This window comes from Myripristis murdjan, chromosome 23 (genome assembly GCF_902150065.1).
Source record: "Myripristis murdjan chromosome 23, fMyrMur1.1, whole genome shotgun sequence".
Classification (NCBI taxonomy): Eukaryota; Metazoa; Chordata; class Actinopteri; order Holocentriformes; family Holocentridae; genus Myripristis; species Myripristis murdjan.
In genome coordinates this window covers 17,065,868-17,088,223 of record NC_044002.1, presented here as the reverse complement: position 1 = coordinate 17,088,223, position 22,356 = coordinate 17,065,868, and the positions used below count along the sequence as shown (strand labels likewise).

The following is a 22,356-nucleotide window of genomic DNA, read 5'->3' as shown; positions in this document are numbered from 1 at the left end:
CAATACAATAGAAAAAAGCAATACATCACATTACTGTAATAAGAATGTGTCTCAAAGCCGCTGTGTCCTGAGTGCAGTTGCACGCAAGTATGGGCATTGTGGGTCTCATCTCTAATCTGTCCTGACATTCTCTATTGTGTCTACGTTGTAAATGTTACATGCATCCATCGCTCTCTAATGAAACAGAAATGCCATAGCAGTATTTAAAAGTAGAGAAAATCCAGTAGGGGCACGGAAGATTTTTACAGTATGTCTTTTGCTTAGGTTTACAATGGCAGGAGAACAGCAAAATAATGCTGGCAGCAGTGAATTATTTTCATGAAAAGTGTGGGGAGCAGAAAATAGACAGCTTTTATAAGCTGTGGTTGTGGTCGCATGGCAACATCCACTTAGCTAACAGGTGTTATTGGCTGCAGAAGAGGTAAAAATAAAAATAACAAAACAGTTCAGTAAAGAGATGTAAAATGCAATGAATTAGAGTGAGGGAGTGACATATCTCTTAACTGATTAGATTGCATGATACTCCGTGTGTGTGTGTGTGTGTGTGTGTGTGTGTGTGTGTGTAAGGTGTGAGGTGTGCATACTGTTACCTGCTTAATTGTAGGTGTCATTCATGTATTGTGCAACAGGAGTTAGATTTGCTTGGTGTGTGTGTGTGTGTGTGTGTGTGTTAAAATTGTGGCTGCATGCTTATTTGCTTGGGTGTGTGTGTCTGTGTACAGTTTATGTGTGCATGATTAGAGTAGGTCATCCATGTGTATATATGTGTGTATATGCAGAGCATATTTTGAGTTTGTATGCTTACTTGCATATAATTGCATGCTTATGTGTGCTTGTGTGTGTGTGTGTGTGTGTGTGTGTGTGTGTGTGTGTAGGAGGGTGTGAATAAGCCAATATGGTCTCTCATGTGGGTTTATTTGTCCACACTGCATGTATGTGAATATACTTAAAATGTGCATGTGTGTGTATTTAAGTGTGATTATGTGTTAGCGGTCATATGTGCCTGCTGCTTACCCAAACATTTTAAGGAAAAGGGCAGCAAAGGAAAATTAAATTACTTCTCGGAGGGGCTCCAAAAAGCAAGCGAAGCACTCAGACGAGCATGCCTCCTCCCATAATAGATTGGCCAGACCACAGCTCTGCCTCATCATGATGAGAGAGAGAGAGAGAGAGAGAGAGAGAGAGAGAGAGAGAGAGTGCTCCCGATGAGAATTGTCTCCAGAACTTTCTCTGACTTGTGGCAGCATGGGCAGGGTGCTAATAAATTTAAGGCTGGCCATATGAGGAGTTTCGGGTCACTCAATCAGCGGTGGGGGAGAGTGAATGTCTACTGTAAAGCCGAGGCAGCTTGGAGACAGTCCAAGTTGATTCTTGCACATGTGGTGCAAGACGATGGAACTCTATCTGTGGCTGTTTTTTTTTTTTTTTTTTTTTTCTTTGATTCAATCACAGCTGTACACACTGCTTGGGAATGTGCTTTTCCTCATGTAACCTCCAGAGACACTCATGCGTGTTTGAATTTCAGCACCAGGGCTGGTCAGATATCACAGGGTCAGACATTTTCGCAGCACCCCTGCAGCAGGTAGTTTTGGTCAGCAGGTTTCGTGTTTTGGTCAAGGACACAAATGAAAGGTGACAGTCACAGTTGGGCTGGATGATATGTCAATGTTACATAGCTGTTGTGATATGAGACTAGATATCATCTGGAATTCGGCATATGGTAAAGGTGTGAAATGAGAGTTGTGGTCTCCTTGTTTTAAAGGACAGTAAAGGAATACAGTTTTCTTAGACTGTTCCAGCTGTTTGCCTTTACCTGTTTGGCCATTACTTTCATATTACGGACTGTTTATCAAATATTTAACGTGTAAATATCTTATGAAAGCTCCAACAGTCATACTTCTAATATTGTCATATAGCAGTATCAAAATATTTGGTCAAAGATTTTGTGTTACTTGATTTTGATTTTGTCCATATTAACAAACCATTGGGATCACACCTGACTGCAAAAGCTAATTTTTGAATGATCTACAAAATTAACTTGGATCAGAGAGTGTGTGGCATCACCACAGGTATAATCCTCACAGGTGTTGTTGATGTGTATTTGTATTTTACTGTTGTTGTTTCTGAGTGCCTCGAGCTTACACCACACCAAATTCGAATCAACATTGCATTGAAACTTTAATGAATTATTGAATTTTGAATCTAGCTTCTATGGATCGTTTTCATCCTACCATTGTCCTATCATGTTCTGCATTTCTGAGCATAAGGCACCGATTTTTCTTAGTTATTTCCAGGCTGTGTGAAACCCCACCCCCCCACCCCAAAATTAAATAAAATAAAATAAAAATAACTGGCATCCAGGTTAATGGTCTTGCCTTATTGTTTAGTGCAGTTTGATGTGGAGATGTCATCTGTGTCCTGCAACATCGGGCGGCTTTTTTACCTAAAGCTGTGATTGTGTCTGCTCTGCTCTCCTTCCCGCTACGCAACATGCTGTTCAGTTGGCTCTCCCAGCCTCTGATTAGGCTTGTTAAAAGGATTCATTTAAAAACTAGCCCGCCAGGCCTCGGGGTAGAGGGAGAGACATCAAGGTTCTACTAATGCAGCGTTTGGATCCAAAATGGGATTTCAGACTCGCAGTCTTGGCGCTGTACTCTCCTCTCTCATTCCGAACAGCTGTAACATGTTGGAATGATATAGTATTTTAGCCTGGCAATGTCTAGCATGTGCACTCTCTCGCTCTCTCCTTCACACACACACACACACACACACACACACACACACACACACACACTGTCCTCTCCAAAAGAACAGATGTGATGCTAGTTTTCCAACTAAAGCAAGCTCCCCCATACTGCTTCTGGGTTAAGTGGAGAATATGTGAAAACAAAGATTTTGTTAGTAAGGGTTTTGCTAATACATGCATGCTTTTCTCTGTGTGAAGGAGTAAAAGAGCATATCCGTGTGGTCATGTCCGTTTAATTCATATTCCTTTGGCTGGCAATAATATGTGCACACAGCAACACACACAGTCACACGACACACACACACACACACACACACACACACACACACCAGTACATTAGATCTCAGCCTTTCACATTCACATTCAATTGCTTTCGCTTTTTTATGCAGTCAGCCCACAATCTACCCCAAAACATGTAAAAAAGCAACTTCATTACTGAAGTCATAAGACATTTTAGGAAAAAAAAAAAAAATTCTCTCCTCCTTTGGTATGTCTTCTCTGATATTTTGTTATAAGATGCTATGGCTCAATAGGTACAGAGCCAAAACCATCTGAAAGCAACTGCATTGTTCTCATTCACAGGGAATTACATTTATTTTATTGCTAAGGGCCTGTGAGCTGTTGGTACTGATTTCCCATCAGCAAACATTTTGTAGCTTTTTTTTTATATGAGCCCTTGTGTGTCACTATATATCTTGTGTGTGCCGCCACAAGGGTTACAGAAAATATTACTATGAATTGAGTGCTAATTAGAAAGTTGTTTTGTTTCACCGTGCTTCAGTGTCCCCAGTAAATTTTATGGCAGAATGCATTTTCGTGTTGCATTTAGAGTGACACTCAGAAATAAATTGGAAATAGCTGTGTGTGAGCTCTCTCTTGTGAAGCACAGTACGTGATGGCAGTGTTGCTTATACATGCCACAGATATTCTAGGGACAAAACAATAACTATACTCCCACTTCTGACACTGAATCACACATATTATGCATATCAAAGCATTTGATTCAGCAGCTTGCGACGACAGCAAGATGCAAATTTTAGATGTTTTTAAGTCTCTGGGAAAAAAAAAAAAGCTGCTAGAAAAAAAAAAAAAGTCATGGTTCTCAAACATCTAGGCAAGAGGTACAAGGTGATTGTTGGGGGAATCAATCATGTCTTCCTACTTTGTGTTCTGTGCTGGGCATTTGTCAAATGACCGAGTATGGCAGAGCAATTGTAATGTGCTGTGGTGTGGGTGGAGAAATAATAAACCATGGGAGCATGTCAATATCATTACATTGTATTAAGCTGTACACTCAGCCACATGAATCCATCTTCCGCCACAGTCATAGCTTTCATTTCACTCTAGGGTGGCCACACATACATTTTAATCAGCCATTTGGCTGGCCAAGCTGACAACTGCACGACAGCGGAAGCTGATAAGGGTGATGATAAATCATACTGCTACCGGTAGAAGATTGGGTTAATTTCTGAGAATACCAGCGAAGTAAAGATTTACCACACCATCTATGGGGTTATTTCAGGAAGCAGGATTATGCAGTCAGTGAGGAGACTGACGGCATTTTGATATTTCATATTTGAGTGTGTCAAACTTGAACAAAGGCTTATGGAGTTAGTTATATGTACAGCTGCCAGCTCTTAACAAAATTTTAAAAATGGTTTCAATTAAGACTGTGCAATAAAGACAAAATCAGAAATATTCTATAACCCCTTGAACACCAGTTTTCCTTTTCAGTAGCTTAGAAGTTAGAGAAAACATTTTTCCCGTATTGTATTTTCCATATTGTATGACAATGTCCCATACATATTCTGTATCTGCTGAGCGCAATGCTTAATTGAGAGAATGCTTAATTGAAGCCACATATAAGCAAACCCAAGATGCCATTATTTTATTGCTGCAATATTATGGCAAATAGAAAATATCTCATGCATCATTTTATACACATTTCCCTTCAATTCAGCAGGGCATATTTGGTATCTTTGGATAGCTTGGGATCTCCATTAGAATTTAAAATAAAGTTCTGTGGGTTTGAACTGAGGTCAGCTGCACAGCATGAATTTGTATTGACAAACCCACCTGTGGTGGTAGCAGAGTTGAGAGGTTGTGTGGTTAAGTGAAGACATTGACATTGTGATGATATTACAGGGATGACTGTGGGTGCTGATTACACACCAGATATTTTTGATAAACAATCAATAATAATAGAACAGTGAGAACAGTTCAATAAGTTCATAAATTTGCATCTTTTTATTGTAATGTAACTTTTAAAACCAGGAAAAGATAACACTTATGCCATATCATGTTACCATACCATATCCCAGATCTTATCACAGATAATATCTAGTCTCATGTCACAGTATCAAAGCAATATCAATATATTGCTAGACCCTTGTTTCAAGACTTTTTTCCTTGCCTAGTGTGTAACTTTGCTCTCTAGAAACCCCCTTTATAGTTGTGCATCCTATAGCGTTTAGAAACCATACTTGCAGATTTCTCCAGGCCATTAAAAAGAGGAACAGTGTGCTGCAGAGGAGAAATGTTCATTTATTTGGTTTGCTTTGAGTTGTTTTGTTTAGTTTTTGTTTTGTTTAGTTTATGTGTGGCGATGTATGTGGTATCCCCCGCACAGAGCTGTAGACTGCTGAGCCACAGGGATGCTTGGAGCAATTTGCTTTAGAAGGGAAGGAATGAAGTCAGCCCCCCAGCACTGGGGGAGTGAGATCGGCTTGTCCTCAAGTTTCCTCAGACAATATATGGAAGGACCGTAGGCAACTAGAATACTGGTAATGTAAACCAGCTGGTTCAAAACTGCTCTTCCTCTGAATTTCTCTATGAGTCAAGACTTTGCAAGTAGAGACTGTATAAACTCACTCCTAATACTGCGGCTCATCTAATTGTTGCTTTTTGAATTATTATGATTGCCAGCAAAGTGGTCCACAGTGCATTCAGGCACAGGGACACAATCAAGAACACACTAAGCCCAAATTGCAGGTCTTTTTAGAATGAATCATCAGCACAGGTATGTGAATCAAAAGTGTTTTTCCCTGTGATTTGCAAACCGATTTCAATGCATCAGGTGAAGAAAAATTCAGAAATTTACATTATAACAGCAAAAGTAGCAAAGAAAACAACCTGACATTTTTCTTCACAGGTGCCTGCTGCTGAAACATTTAGAATGAAATATAAATGTGTAAAAAAAAAAAAAAGTATTCATCCCTACTTTGCCCTATGCATACAGACTATGAGTACGTTTACATGCACACCATATTCCGGTTCGGCTCAATATTCCGGTTAAGGTAACTGCGCCGCGGCAACTGGAATATTCCGTTTACATGTTACTTGGCATGCCCCCGTGTTTCGGCGTATTCCACTCTCTGACGTAATGCGACACTCAGCTGCGGGGGGCAGCAGTACGCGTATAGGCGTCTGGTCTGCCGGAAAATCAGACGAAGAAGTCTTCTTCCTCGTCTTCTTCTTCTTTTTCTTCTTCTTCTGTCGCTATTTCTATGTTTTCTCCCATCGATATCCTCCGTGATATTTCAGTCTTTCATTAGCTGAAGGTGGACTGCAGTCTCCTGGCTCTTGCTGCTGTTCGCCCTGCCGTTTTCCCCGCTTGCAGGTAACCATAGCAACAAAGACGCCACAGGATTCCTTGTGAGTCGAGCATGCGCAGTCGTGACTGAATATTCCGGTTCGGGGAGTTTTCCGACTAAGGTGGTTACATGCCCCAATATTCCGGTTGGAACAGGGATATTCCAGGGGGCTTATTCGGAATTCTCTCCAACCGGAATATGACCTTAATCGGGTTTGGTGCGTGTTTACATGACACGTGCGCAACCGGAATATTGCGAATATTCCGGTTAATACAGGAATAAGGTGTGCATGTAAACGTGCTCTATGTTAGCATGCACATGGCAGTTGCACTACTGCATTTTATGGGCTTACTGTTGTGGTGCGTATTGTATGCATTGCTTGTTAATGTAGTTTATCTACTGTTTTCATCATCTATTTTCCTTTATCATGTGCAAATGTAGAAAGAGAGAGAGCAAAATAATTTCAATTTATTTTTAATGAGATAAAATATGATGAATCTTTAATATTCATAGAAATTGGGTCATTGCAACTGCAAGGAAGACACTGTTACAAGACAGGAACTTGAACTTGAAATTCAATCAGTTTCGCAGCAGCTACGATGGGACAGTGAAAGCGAGGCCTGCGTTTGATCAAAGGTAGGCAGTTAATGAGCTCCATCGACTCAGGGAAGCAGAACAACAGAGAATTGTGGAGTCAAGTCAGCCGCAGTCTTTGAGCTTGTTGACTTGACACATGGTACCTCAGTGCCACAGTGATCTGCGTGATTACATAAGACGAGGAGAGCGGAAGTCTTCTTCGCAGCTTCTCGCATTGGAGAAGAGTTTCAAAGGAGAGGAACTGACAAAGAGAGAAAGCAGGAAGAAGGCAGAGAGTGGGTGATCTGCAGAGAAGGTGGGGTGGAGGGTAGAGGGGGATGGGGGGGTGGTGGTGGTTGGGTGGGGGTGTAAATGCACATACACATGAACAAATGCACATACACACAGGCACTTACATGACAAGTCATTATCCGGCATCACCCAGGGAAGACAGAAGAGTAGCAAGAGGGAGGAGGGAGTTAAGTGACAGGGCTTAAAGGAGAACAGAGCAAAAGCAAGGGGAAGGAAGAGGAAGATGATGGAGAAGGTGGAGGAGGATACCGGGGGAAAGGGGACTTTGTCTCTTGATCTCCCGCTATGAAGGACATGACATACTCGACAGTCTTGACAGGATGCATTTTGAGCAAAAGCATTAAGCATTAAGACGTATTACCGCACATTCTAATTGCCTCGCCTATCTTTTCTGTTCAACTGTATTTACATCTGAACACATGCATCAATAAAGCATGATGCATATACATGGCGAGTTACTTTCTTAGAGGGATACAGAAGGCAAGATGAATAACGCTGAGAGAGATGGCATAAAGTCATGAGAAGAGTTTCAGTAGAAAGGAAAAGAAAATTACACCTACTCTCCATTTCACCGCTGGCATGAAAGTCAAGTGCATTATGAGTTATTATTGAAGATAGGAATCATCTTAAGACATTTACTCATGAAATAATTCATTTTTAGAAGATGGAATAGTTTGTGATTTGCAAATTCTGCCTGATGGATTTCAGGTAGCAATTTTTTTTTTTCTTTTTCTTTTTTTTTCAAACCTTGGAACTAAAAAATAAGTAATTGTGGGAATGAAAGAGAAAGAGAGAGCAAGACTGAGAGGGAGACATTGTGCACACATCCATGGGAGAATTAATTGGCTACCTGCAGCTTGTTTTCCTCTAATACACAACCTAGTTTTTCTGTCTGCTCCGTATTATCGGGTATAGCTCATATTTCTGAAGTTTGTGTGCTTCTTTTGCCCTAAGAAATGTGGAAGGTAAACAACCGAGACACACTTTCATAAATGAGCACAGGCCTTGGTGATATGGACAGAATCAAATATGATACCTTTGACAGAATTACTGTGAAATCAATCTCGTGTCAATATTGTATGCATGACTATTGATACTCACACACCAGATTTTTTTAATCAGTTATCATTAATAATGTGGATATGCTGACCAGGCAGGTAAAGGCAAACAGCAAAACCAGTCTAATTAATTTCTCTAGTGTAATGCAGCCAGTAAAACAAGGAAAAGACAGCACTTATGCCATGACACATCCAAAATCCCAGGCAATATGTAGATTGATATCATATCGATATAATATCTATATCATAGGGATATATTGGAAAGCCCTAGTGAAGCATTACAGACTTACACAGGCATTAAAAAACCATGCAGAAACTACATACTCACTTTCCCTTCCTCTCTGTCCTTGGCCATGAGCCACCACAGGTACCAGAGTGTGTGGTTGAGTCGTGATGGATCCCCATTACCCTGGGTGTGACCCCTCATGGCTCAGTTCATTAAGCCAGCCACCCAAGTGTACGGGACTAAAGTCCAGATTTAATCACAACTTCCATCCTCTTGCCAATCACAATTAGACCCTGATAAGCCTCTCCAGGATGGCACCTGAGGGCCAACACGCACAGACAGAGGTTAATTTGTGAGCAGCAAGAGGCCGGCTAAAGGGCAAAGGTCACTTGATTGAATACATGGAGGATGTGTGTGTGTGCAGGGGGGCTCAGCAGCAATTACAAAATTCATCAGTATTCATGCGTTTCTTTCATGGCTAATGAGTACATTACCTTCATAGAGATGTGCTGATAAGAGGTGGCCCTTAATGGGAAATAGCTCGTGGGTAGTCTGGGATTTTCAAATTTGCTCGGAATGATTCTTTGATCCCAGAACAGAAGCCAACCTTTACATGTACATACTCTTTGAACAGAAGAGTTTAACTTAGCTAATGGGCTCCTGAGACATTGGTTTTCCCTATTCTGAAAGGAATTTCGGAGCTATTCTCTCCTCATACCCTTGATTTCACACATGCTATCACATGCAGTTGCACACATTCACATCCAGGAACTACACAGTACAACCCAGTGCCGCATAATTCTTCACTTCTGAACCACTCATCTCCAGCTCCAACTTGCTCAAAGGCACCTTCACATTGAGCTCCTAGTCGCAAATCCACTTGTCAAGCATAATGGGTACTGCACATCTCCCCACTAAAATGTGAAATCACATATCACCGCTGTCCAATGAAAACCTAATATCTCGAATATATCAACTTTTCGCAGACTAAGAAAAAAAGTGTTGTCTCTAGCTTGATGACTTTACAGTTTTGAGTTTATATAATTAGTTTTGTAAAGGTTTCATGGTCCCAAGGGTTGTGGATTTCACAGAGGAGCATGTAAATACTCAAAGTAGGTCAAAACATGAAAATCGCCTCAATTGGTGATACAGTATGAGGTTTTGACTGGACAGCGACGATAGGCAAAAGTTTTCTATTTATATTGGATTTTCATAGTGCTAAAGAAATTTTAGCAATCATAAATATTTCTAAAAAAAAAAAAAAATCATAATAATAAGAGTAATGTGATCAAATTGTTTGTCACTGACATACTGCCACTATATGAGCTATTAACATTGTTTCTCTGACCTAGTATGCTGTTATATTAGGTCAGAAACTGATCGGGGGTTAATTGTCAATGGGATCAAAGACGTAGAATCAATTTTCTTCACCATATTTATTGACTAAGATGCTGGCACCATGCTCTGTCCCTTTAGACACAAAGGACTATGAAAAACAAAGGAATTTCAACAATAAAACACAGCAATTTGTGTGGTAAAATACAACTAATTAATTAGAAAAAAAAAAAGATATTGTGCAAGGGTATGTTTTGTCCTGTTTATGATTTCATCTCTCTGACCTCATATCCTGCGGTGCAATGTCATTTCCAGGCCAGCTGGCAGCAGGGACGTGTGAGATTGTGACGCTGGACAGGGACAGCAGCCAACCACGGCGGACCATCGCCAGACAGACGGCCCGCTGCGCCTGTAAGAAGGGCCAGATCGCTGGAACTACGAGAGCCAGACCCGCCTGTGTGGACGGTAAGAGGGAGGGAGGGGTATATCCCAGCCTGGCTTGGTGTCACTTGCTTTAAGGGCCCACTTCAGTCAAAAACACTCAAATAAGAAACCATGCATTTCTTGAGACGTGTCTGAGTGTTTGATTGAATGCTGTTGGCCTTGAAGTACATCACACAAACACAAGTGTGTTATTGCAAAATCAGCCGTATCCAAGTGAGCTATCTGTTATTTTCAATCAAGACATTTTGTCCCAAGCAGTTTGAGACTGGCTGTGTTTTGGGGAGTTAAGGATGATTTCATTTTTGTGATGTTACTAAACCCAGAGCCAAACAACTGATAGTTGCATCATTTGAAAAATGTCAGGTCTTACCTTTTTAACTATATAATTAACTTAAACCTGCACTCACTTGCATATTCCATTCTAAGTGCAAGTCTAGATGCATTGAGTGCAGGGACCTCATTTACAACAGCATCAAGTTGTAAAAAAGTGAGCAAAGAACATATCCATCAAAACATGTATTCAACAAATCAATCAAATCCATGATTCATTCTTCCAGACTCACTGTAATTCAGTGTATGTATAGTCATCCAAATAAGATTTTTCTGTTTTGAGACTCACTGAATAATTAATATTTAAAGTGCCTTGTTTGAATATGTACCAGTTTAAATTGTTCAAATGTGTGTTCAAATAGTTGGACCAAACCACTGGAAAACTTTTCTGGTAAGCGGTTGCTTTGACTGAGTCTGGCAGTCAAACCGTCTAAGCACCTCCGTAACAGTTGCTAAATCATATCACCAGTGACAATTAGAAGAGAAAACAAACATAGTCAGATATTTTTTTTAGTTTTTTAGTTTTTAATTTTTAATTATTGTATGCGATTCAAAAAAGTACATTACAGATGAGGGAAGAAAAGAGTGCAGAAAAAAAATACTTGACTTAAAATTACGTGAATTAAGTGATTTAGTCAGTGAAGAAAGAAAAAAAATTAACATAGATTTCATGTGGAGAAGATGAGCTGTGTTAGATGCCATTATGGCCTCCTTGAAGAATTCAGATGGTGGAAGCTCTCTCAGCATTTCTCTTGAGCCTTCGGCTCATTGCTCTTGTGACCATCCTGCCTCCGTGCCTGCCTGAAGAAGTCCACTCCTCAGTGGTCTCCATTGAAGTGGTCAGCCTCCTCCTTTTGTCACTGGTGTCCATGAGTCTCTTCTTCACAGGTGCTGTCTCCATCAGCTCATGATGGTTGTTTTGGCGAGATGATCTGGCCTCTGGCTTGCAGAGGGGGAAGTTGTAGGCGCCGGTGATGGCAGAATATGCAGCTGCCATGTCTGGACAAACCTTCAGTGGTCTGTACTGTTTGTTGTCCTTAAGCCCTTGGTCAGCAGACTCAACAGTCTCTGTGGTGGGCACAGAGTTCACATCATTGGGGATGTGAGCTTCATTGTGATTGGTCATCACAGCACTCTCACCCACAGAGTCTTCAAAGTCATTTTCCATAGAGAAGTCCATGTCCTCAAGTCCATTCAGGCTCCCATAGCCAAGGCTGGTACAGATGCCATGAAAGGACAGGTGGCTGCGGTGTGGACTCACTTTGCTGCCCCTTTTGTCATTCAGTGAACTGTTGGGCAGTTGCAGAAATCCAGGGTAATTACACGTGGTCTGGAGGCATTCCTCGAAATGTGTGCTCCATGGAGCAATGTGGCACTTCAAGTAGCCCAGATAATCCAGTTCCTCGGGAGAGATCAGGCAGAGGGAAGCTGGTTGATGGTTGCAGAGGTTCACAGAAGAACCTATTTGATTAGAGTGAGTCAACACATGGGAAAAATTATACACATATAATTGACTTTAAAAAATGAATTCTTTTATTTTCATAGGGAATATTGTGCAAAATAGGGAAAATAAAATTAACTGGTGTTCTGAAGAAGCTGAGCTTGAGTCAGTCTAACTGAAACTGCATGCAGTTCACTTTCCCTTTAGCATTTTGGTTTTTTGCTATAATATACTGCATCAATTTAAACAAAAAAGACTTAAAGACAATTAAAATGATTTAAAACAATCAATAATGATGGCATTTTATGTATCACAGTTGTATTTCTGTGAAATTTGGACTGTGATACAGTGCAGACCAACTTGGTTGATGATGAAGCGTTGCTACAAAAACATATGCCAATACTGGGTTTTAGTGATTTTTCCTCTGCATTCTTGTGTAATAATGGTAAAAAAAAAAAAAAAAAAAAAAACTTACCTGTGTAGTTCATGTTTTGTTTGCAGTGAAATGGGTTGATTTTTGTTGTTGTCAAGTCAGTTTTCAGTAAGCTGTCACTCCTTTGGAATTCAGGACTAAAGTGACCGGTTGACACCTTGACCTGAGTTTTAGAATGTCGTCATCACAGGGGCTCAGTGACGTCACAGACACACAGCAGCTGTGCACTGTTGTTACCTGAATTACAATCATCTGAATACAAACTTGCTTGTGGATACTACCAAAAGTGGCTGGGTGTGGGAAAAAAAGACAGATTATTACATCTTTTCTATTACTGTAGCCATATACCATATATATGAGCATAATATTTGTGTTCAACTGTATTGTCATTAATATACCCTGTTGAAAAGAAACACAAATGTGTGTCGCACAGATGGTACACCTTTTTTTGAAGTGTATTGTAGGATTTCCTGCCAAGTTGTCAAATTGGTTTCTGACATACACACACACACACACACACACACACACACACACACACACACACACACACACACACACACACAAAAAAAACTTTATTGCTGCTCATTTTACTAAATCCTAGACCTTGATATTATTGCTATGCGCATCTGAGATACTTGTCTCCAAAAATGCAATCTTATTTGTTTATTGTGTGCTTCTGAGATACACTTTGGGTTCACTTTGGGGACAACGTGGCAGCCTGAGAGAGAGCGAGAGAGTGAGAGAGAGAGCGAGAGAGAGAGAGAGAGTGCACAAGAGAGATGGCATAAAAGACCCCAAAAGCCACAAATGGGATTTCAATCACTTTTAATCTACTGGAGTCTTTGAGGTCTGCTCTGTGTTGTAATATCCCCTCGCCTTGGCTGACACCAACTGTGTCCTTCATGCCTCAGACTCCGCTTAGATAGGTCATCCCATGTGCGCAGGATAATCCATAGCGGCGTCAACACTCTGACCCTGCTTCCACAACGATATACAGTATGAAAACAGAGGCTACACGACAGTGGCATTGATCCCAAAGATTGAGCTGTTCTTTGTTGTTTGGTGTTGTGTATTTCCCCTCTTCCTGTTGCTTGATGTCTGTTTATTGCTTTGAGGAGGTGAAAGTTGTAGATAAGCCATCGACACGATAAGCTTTCCATAGCTGTGCTGTTTGATGCGCGAGTCCACAAGGAGACTAACTTCAAAACAACAAAATCCTCCAAGAATCTCACCTCTGTGGCAAGCTAGGCTTACCCTGTCTCTCTGCCTTTCTCCCTTTCTTTCTCCCACCTTTATAGTTTTGTCTTCCTCTCCTTTCTTTGTCTTCATTGCTGTCAATTTCTTTCACGCATGCACTTTAATTTTGTCGTCCTCTACTCTCCATGTATTCGATGGCTTTACCCACAGGGGGCTCAGCATAGCCTGGTGTTGCATAAGTACATACTCTCTCTTATCTGCAATTTCATGCTCTTGAGGATTTTCCTCTGTGCTTGGTGACTTTTCAGGGAGCTGATATTGATTTCTATTAGGAGAGTGAGGTTGGAGAGAGCATGTGTGAACGAGAGAGAAAGAAGCAGAAACAAGAGGCCAAAGTGTTGTTGGTTTAGGGCAAGAGGGGCAGAGTTGAAGTGAGGGGCAGCCGCAGACACCAAGCGAGTCTCACCAAGGGTTGCGGCGGTGCTGGTGGCGGTGGTGACATCTCAGTGTGGAGTCCATACCCGAGGTGAAAAAAACTTGGTGTGTGGTGTCCATTTTCTACACTGCTAAAACCGATCACAGCATCCAAGCAAGCAGTTTTGAAAGGGTTTACCTTAGGGGTATAACACTGCACCATGACATGATAATTCGCAGTGCAAAAAAAGAGGCCATGAGCATTGTCAGATGTCACAATCCACATTGTGGAGAGCTGCAACCAGTTTATTAAACCTTGTAACAAAAACTAACAAATGTTAAAACAGTGCAAACTGCAGGCTGCACTAACAGGTGCAAGCTCTGATCAGTATTTTGGAAAAAATAAAGTGTCTATCTTGAATTCCTCCTGTGAACAGTTTAACAAACATACTAGTAGCTCAGCCGGAGCACTGCTGCTGTCCTGGGGCAGTGAGCTGGATGTGACGAGAAAATTGCCTCCTCACAGCGGCTATACCAACACAGCAGCGGCCGGAGGAGGCAGCTTTTCTGCTTCCTCCAGAGAGCCAGCTGGTACTCAAAGGAGAAAAAAAAAAAAAAAAAAACACTAAAAATTATCAGAGGCTGATAAATCTTTCAACAACCTGGGATTAAAATAGGTTAGTTGAATAGCATGAAAATTACATTATATACATATTACATACTATATCACTCCATCCTTGCTCTTAAACATGAATGTGCATATGTGTGAGCAGTAGAAGCAGAGATTAAAAAAATACACCCAGACAATGACACAGTGCATAGCCATGTCTATGAAATTGCACTACAAGCCATGAAAAAAATATGCTCATACCACTACTTGCATGTCCCTTGGTAGCTTGCATATGAAGAATTGTTCCAGTGAATCATGCATGGATAGAGACAACAGTATGCGTCAGGCTCAGTCTCTGGGCTATTAGACAGTACCAGAGTTCCAATCATACTGCATCAGCCCACTGGTTTGATCCAGGGCAGGAAGGAGGGGGCCACGGTCTGCTGGGGAAACATATCATGTCAGCTCCGGCAGCCAGTTAGCTATCCAGCCACCACTGCAGCACTGTCCAGGGGAAGTTGGCGCTGGCAAGATAGTCCTGTGGTGAATCTATGATGTCGCTATTTCTCTCTGCCTCACACATACAAACATGTATGATGCAAGCTGAGGACTGACCTACGGCCGTGCAGTTTTCAAGGGGAGAGGAGAGTGAGAGGGGAAGCAGATTGGGACGGGAGCCTGAGGTGGGGTGCGTCTCCGTGGGTGAACTGGCTCGGCTGCTGGCCTCTGAGACTGGAGAGGAGCAGAACAGGGAGAGATCACATGGACCTTCGCAGGCACCAGTCAGGCCCTGCAGTCACGACTCCCTCAATCTGTCACTTCCTGTGCCTTCTTGTTCACACTGACTTTATTCACACATTGGTCATTTTGGGAGTGGGGTGTGAGGGGTTATAACCACAATTTTATAATTAAATGCAAATGTGAAGGCATTCCAGGCCCCCCAAAAGTCAATAAGGTAACCTTAAAAATCCTGTACTGCAGCTTAAAAAAGCCAACATGTTTCGGCTAATAAGGTCTTCATCAAGGCAAAAAAGTGACAATATACATGTGGCCTCAACTGTATAGCCAAATTGACCAATAGGAGGCTGTCACGTGATCAAGATGCAAATAAAAACAAGTCATATATAAAATGACTGTAAGAGAAGACACAGTATGTTTGATAATACAGAAAAGAAATTCATATGCATATTGTGAGGAAAAATAAGCTTTAAAACCAGATGTCCAGTTAAGCCCATAAACAGTTAATCACACACAATCAGTATCCTCACTGTGACCCGGATATTTTATAGCATTCAATTTAATTTGACATTTTGCACATGCCTTTTTTCCATCCAGATAATGGATATCTATGAAATTGGATATTTATTTTCAGTATTAACATATTTTAATAAAAGAACGAGTGATGGATTTGTGGGGTGTAAATAAAGTCCAACAATATATTAGTTGAGCGGGGGTAAGTATAGCTGTTACTACCATTTCTGTGCATGATTTTGAAAATCTCTCGGTGGTTTGTACATAAAGTTGGTCAAGGAAAGGTTTGTGGAGGGACATTTTGAGGGATATTTAAGTGATCCCATCTTCAAAATCTTAGCATTTTCTACAGTATGTGTGAATCTAACCTGTTGTTATTTTACTGTAACTTTTTTGCCTAAAAAGTTCAAAAGTCATTGAGTTTTGCTTTTACTGCAGCAATCATATAGTAAAAACGGGTTGTTTTGTCCAAATGGATATCGTATTTTGGAGGAAAATTGTTGTAAACTCTTTGAAATACACAATAAAACGAGGCATGTATCTACATTGTTTTTATGAGAAGTGAAAAGTTACGATGAGTCATCCCTCAGCATCCCATTGTCACTTTAATTCAGGCTTTATTGTCACTTAAGAGAAACGCTGGTTTGCAAACACATTTCCTAATTGAAAGACAACAGCCACAATGAACAAGACAAACACATAATGAAAGCATGATAACAAACAGATACCATTTCATTATATGCCCATATAGATGCGTGCAGTTTTATGACTGATTTCAGGACCAGGCAAAAGAAAATATGTTATTTATATAGTAGGAGGCGGAACGGCTGTAACAGCACCATTATGTGTGCTGAAGAGACATTGTGTCACTTTGTGCAGTGGCGTTGGTTACAAATAAAATCCACAGATATTTTGGAAGAAAGAAATCCATTTTTATCAAATTCTGCCGGTGAATTGGGTCAGTGAATAAAGCGCCGCAGTGAGATGAGGAAGGGTCAGGCTGTGCTTTTAGGAAACTATATTTGAAGAATTCATTTCCAGAATTCTAGATGTGATGGAGAACAGAGAAAAAAAAATCTCATCTGAATTTAGTATCTCTTAAAAGATATGAGAAATGGAGCATCTAGTCTCCAGGTGTTATTATTTTGTCAGCTTTGAAAAAAAAATACTTCTATAATAATTTGTTTCAGTTTTGTACTGTCAGTCAACTTATAAGTGTAGATGTTACTCTTTTCAAATAGTGAATATCTCATCATATCATTTGTTGATAGAGTTATCAAAAAATGCAGTCAGTTTTTTTTTTTTTTCAATATGGGACATTTCTGTTTTATTAGATGGTGTATAATTTGATTTTAGTGGCTCCATCAAACATTGAGCTCAACACACACTCATTGTATGTGGTATTTGTGTTCCAGTCCAGTCTTATAATGAGTCAGACTGTGAGACTGGAAGAGAAATGGAGATAGATTAATAGCTTATTTTTGGCGCCATTGCAATACAATGTTTTAATTTCATTTATTTATTTATTTATTTGACAGCAGGGGGGGTTGAGCAAGAAATTTGGCGGATTCACCGAGAGTAAATTGCTACTGCGGTTGCTGGTATTTGTTTCAAACACACAGCAAGAGCTATCTGGAACTCCGAACCAAAGCGTGGAGTCAGGAAAGTTAAGAAAGTCATGTTTTCCTATAGATGTTTTTCTCCTACGCCATAAACTCCCCCGAATGAGGCAACTGCAACTTGCTGCAACTGTCGAGCCATCGCTGCTAAAGAGGATTGAGAGAAAGAGACCAAAAAAAAAGAAGAAGAAGAAGAAGAAGAAAAGCCTCAAACAAAGGGGGGGAGGATGCTGGATTTGTTACCAAAACCTTAATGCAGAACCATCTCTCAAGAGTGAGTGGTATGAAAACAGTTTCTTTGTGAGTTTACACAGACAGACACAGAAATATTGCACTGGGTGTGTTTTGCAGTGTGACAAGCAGAAAAATAATACAAAGAATGCCTGTGTTTTCCCCCGTAGGGTGAAAAACTGACGAGTGGCGCGCATTAGCATAAAAATAATGCAAAGTGTGGTGCTCTGGCTTTCATTCTGTGCCAGTGTTACTGTAAGTTTGCCTTCCATTACCCTCGCCTTGTGTTTCTCTGTGGTCTCCACCTGACAAGTTCTCCAAACGTTTCAGCTCCAGTGCCTTTTGTTCCTAAAAAATTAACATGACTTTTTTTTTTTTCTTACTAAATAATGACTTATGACCCCCAGACATCCTGACTGTGTGCAAAATGACAGCAATTGAGTATCATGAAGATACCCCTAATATTTAGTGTATTCAGTGTGTATTCTCTTGAAAAAAAAAAAAAAAAAAAAAAAAAAAATCAGTATTTCAGATTTCAACTAAAGCCTAAAAAACTGCAACAAGTGAAACAATATTTTGTGTATGACTTACTTTCTATCATTCATATCATTTGGCGTGTGTATGGATGCTTTTTTTTTTTTTTCATGGATGTTAATGCAGCTGAAAATGAATAAGTAGCCCACTGGATATGTATGCAGAAGTCATTCTATATGCATACATTGACTGTAAATATTTAATACCTCATATGATATAACTTATATTGATGTCATAATGCATTCAGGCAGGCTGTTATGCTTGCTCTTAATGAAACTGCATTACCCACATATCCCTTCTGCCCAGAACCCATTGCGACTCACCTTCATAAATCTAGAGGCGCGAGGTGATGAAGTGGACCCAGGTGTTCCAGGGTTCTGAGTTGTTGATAACGTCAGGCGTTATTGATGCCCTATTATTGTACATCTTGCTCTCTGTGTTTTATTGTAATTAATTCAGGTCGAATGGGAAGGAGGCCACTGAAGTTCTTTTGTGTTTGAGAAGTGCTTGATAAGCAAATATAAATACAGTGAAAAGAACTCATATCCAGAATACCTGTATTTATTACAGGCTTTCATCTGCTTTTGGTCCTTTTTTTTCCCTGCTCTTTTCATGCCAGCCTCAATTGGCCTTAACAAAAATCTGCTTTTTATTCTGATGCCATCGTTAAAAGTTGGCGTTACATAAGCAACAATGAGTCACTGGTCATTTTGCTCAGGGAACAAAAATGAATTTATTTATAGTTCTAGCTAAGTTCCACACTGAGTCAATGCCAAATCGTTCAGCTAAAGATGAACACTCTTTAAGTAAGTGTTCATGAAGAAGGATGTTGGCCGGGCAGGCTGACTTCACACGCTTCGTCTGGGTTTCAAATGAGCTATCAAGTTCTTATGTTGAAGTATTATGGAGCTCTTCGTGGAGAAGGATTCTCAGCAAGGCCAACTCACCAATCACTTGATAAGCTCATCAGATTCATCCTAACATCTTGGCCTCATAAATCTTGAAGTGCTAAAGTGTTTCAGCGCAACTCTCACTCACTCCCACTCTGCCTTCTGCATTCTCCTTCTCTGAGAAGACACCCACACACACACACCCACACAAAACACCCACACACACAAAGACAGACAAGTATGCACGTACGCACAAACACAACGCATATGAATATGCATGTGCACACACACAGACACAAACACAGCCACTCAGATACTGTGAATAAATCAGCGGACACTGTGTTGGTGAGAGCGAGAACAGCTTCTCTGTCTTCTCTCTCTCGCTCCCTCTCTTTATCTGTCTCCGACACCACCTTGGCTGGTAATGAAACCCTGCCGGCGGCCGAGGGCAGCGAGGAGGCCGGTGCTGGCTCTCGGCGCGGCATGCCGCAGTGCGCCTCCTAAACTCCTACTGCCTGTCCTCCCTCCCTCCTTCCCGCTAGCCTGCTCGCCGGCGCTGCTGTGTTTGATGGTCCATGCTCGCGCCCTCTCCACCTCAACGGTCTAATTGGAAGAGAAAAGTTCCCCCACTGTGAACACATGTCCAAAGGGCTACGTCTGATTGGGAGGCTACAGGGCATGAGCAATTAATTAATAATTACTGCTTCTTCACCCCTCCCTTAGGGCCTAAGCTACAATTTACACCAGAGGGAGGTCGTCTCTCTGCATGTCCAAGTGAGTCTATTTGCACTGCTGCTGAGGCATTGTGTTGTGTCGTTGTTAAAGTGGTAATTTTCAAGATGCATAATTTTTGGAGATAAGTGACATCTTTGATGCTGAGTGATAATGTCATTCCTGGGGTGTTGCTGCACTGCACTCCCCAGATAACATTTATTAATAAAATAACATGTCCAGTGATGTCTATTTGCTTCGATTTACTGCTGACGACGTTGGAGTTTCTGCAGCTACTGGTGTTTTCTTAGATCAGTCATGGAGGCTGTTCTTGATCACGACAACCACTAAATTCTTCTTCTATCCGTTCCAAACAAACTGATCTTTCTGCTGCGGGATAATTCACCACATCCTGGGAACATGCCACCCAACATCAGATGTTCAGAGTCGTACAGTATGCAGCAAATGTAATAGGTTTTTTAAACTTGGTGTAGGCAACGTTGGGTCACATCAGTTAAAGATTTCCTATCCTCTGCAGATGTGTGGATCCCAGCTAGCATGAGATTAAAGTCTTGTATCTTCTCCCTCTCCGTAGCCTCCTAATCCCATTTAGGATTGAAAAGTGGCAATAACTATGAGAGAAGGCCACCAACTCTTGTCACCAGTAAAACACTGCTACTGCTGCTACTACTACTACTGCTACTGCTACTACTACTACTACTACTACTACTACTACTGTTACTACTGCCACTACTACTACTTATAATAATAATATGAAAAACAAACAACGATAGCTCATAATGATAGCTAACTTGGACAAGGAGGGTTTTTTTTTCTTTTTTTTTAACAAAACACAACACACAATCAATCAATCAATCAATCAAACAAATGGCTGCAGTTTGGCCAGTTGAAGTTATATGGTTAAACCTACATGAAATCTGTTAAAATGTTTACTGACAACTTACAGTAGCTACAATTTCAGTCCCTTTCTAAGGAAATTATTATGACTGGCACAGGCATTAATCAATCTTTCTGTCTATTTTCTTAAAACTGCCACAGAAAAAGATGTAGCTGCTCGTCAATATGTGAGGTGTAAAAACATATCTTGTTTTCTTTAGTTATTCCCCTTATTTGACCAAGTATCTCTCTCGCTCTCTTCTCTATGACAGCCTTTGCTGTCATTGCATATTCACATTGGATTATAAATCAGCATGCTTTTATTGCTTGGCATTTCTTGATGAAAGCTCACACGAAATAGGCCAATCATCTCTTGAGTTGCATCGCCATTTGATTGCCGCTGTCGATGGAGGGCTGTCAAGAAGGGCTGCAACCACAGTATTCACTCACTTGTTCACCCGCTCACTCACAGCTCTGATCCGACACACACAAGCCCATCTGGCACCGGGAGAGAAAGCGCTTTCCCTTTTTAACCCCCATTACTCACGAGGTGCTGATTCCATATGATGGGTGTCAGAGCCCTGCAGTGTACATCTCCTCCACTCCCGTACGCCCACTCATCTTCCTTTCATCTCTGCTTGGTGATTACAGTTCCTGTTTTTTTTTCTTTCAGCCCCAAGGTGTCTGGTGGTTGATAACAGGAAATTGGGTGGGTGGGGTTACAGTTGAGAGACATTGTTTCTTGGATGGAGGGATGGATGGATGGAGGGATGATGGAGGGGCCACGATGTGATGGACTGGCAACATGATATTACAGCTCCGCCATGAGTCAAGGATCTCTGCTAGCTTTGACTGCAGCGAACGTGAGGAGAAAGTTGATGGCTTTGGGAAAGGGAAGGTGATCTGCACCAGCTTGTTTTCGGTTGCATAAGTACGGCTTGAATTTAAGGTTTAATTAACTACAAAGGGCGTACACAACCATAGCGACAGTGCAAGCAATTGCCCGTTGCCTTGTATCAGTGTATTAAACTCATGTTGGCTAATTTTCAGCACACTTAGGTGGGTGCATTTGTTTTTTTGTTTTTTTTTTAAGTCCAGTTGCTGTAAAAAAAAAAAAAAAAAATGAAGGAGGGGACTCTGAAGCTGGACGGTTGTTTCAATGTGATGCTACAGTAGGAAATGTAATTTGGTGGTCAGTGGATGAAAATATAACACGGTTGTGATTATTCTTTATCTTCCTCATTAAAGCAGTGGAGGAACAGCTGTGCGTGTACACTGGGCAACTAAAGTAGGGAGGCACTCTATTGTGACTGAAATGATAAAATGCATAATTAGGTAGTCAATGTTGTGTTCCATCTCTCTCTCTCTCTCTCTCCCTCTCTCTGTCTTGTGCTGATAGGTGCAACTCTGTTTTCCTCTCCATTTTCAGAAATGATGTTGTTCATTAATGCGATGCAATTTCAGTCAGGCCTCTCCCTATTCTTTGTTGCCGTGTTTTGTCTTTGGTA

General features: G+C 41.0%; 1 protein-coding gene across 3 annotated transcripts in view; it reads left to right on the top strand.

Annotated features, from left to right (window-relative positions):
• LOC115354874 (chemokine-like protein TAFA-5) overlaps positions 1 to 22,356 on the top strand; it is a 134,266-nt gene that overhangs the window by 66,878 nt on the left and 45,032 nt on the right. For all 3 annotated transcript variants that reach the window (XM_030045368.1, XM_030045367.1, XM_030045369.1), the window contains exon 2: positions 10,162 to 10,311. In XM_030045368.1, coding sequence (XP_029901228.1) covers positions 10,162 to 10,311 — 150 coding nt within the window. The remainder of the gene's footprint in view (positions 1 to 10,161; positions 10,312 to 22,356) is intronic.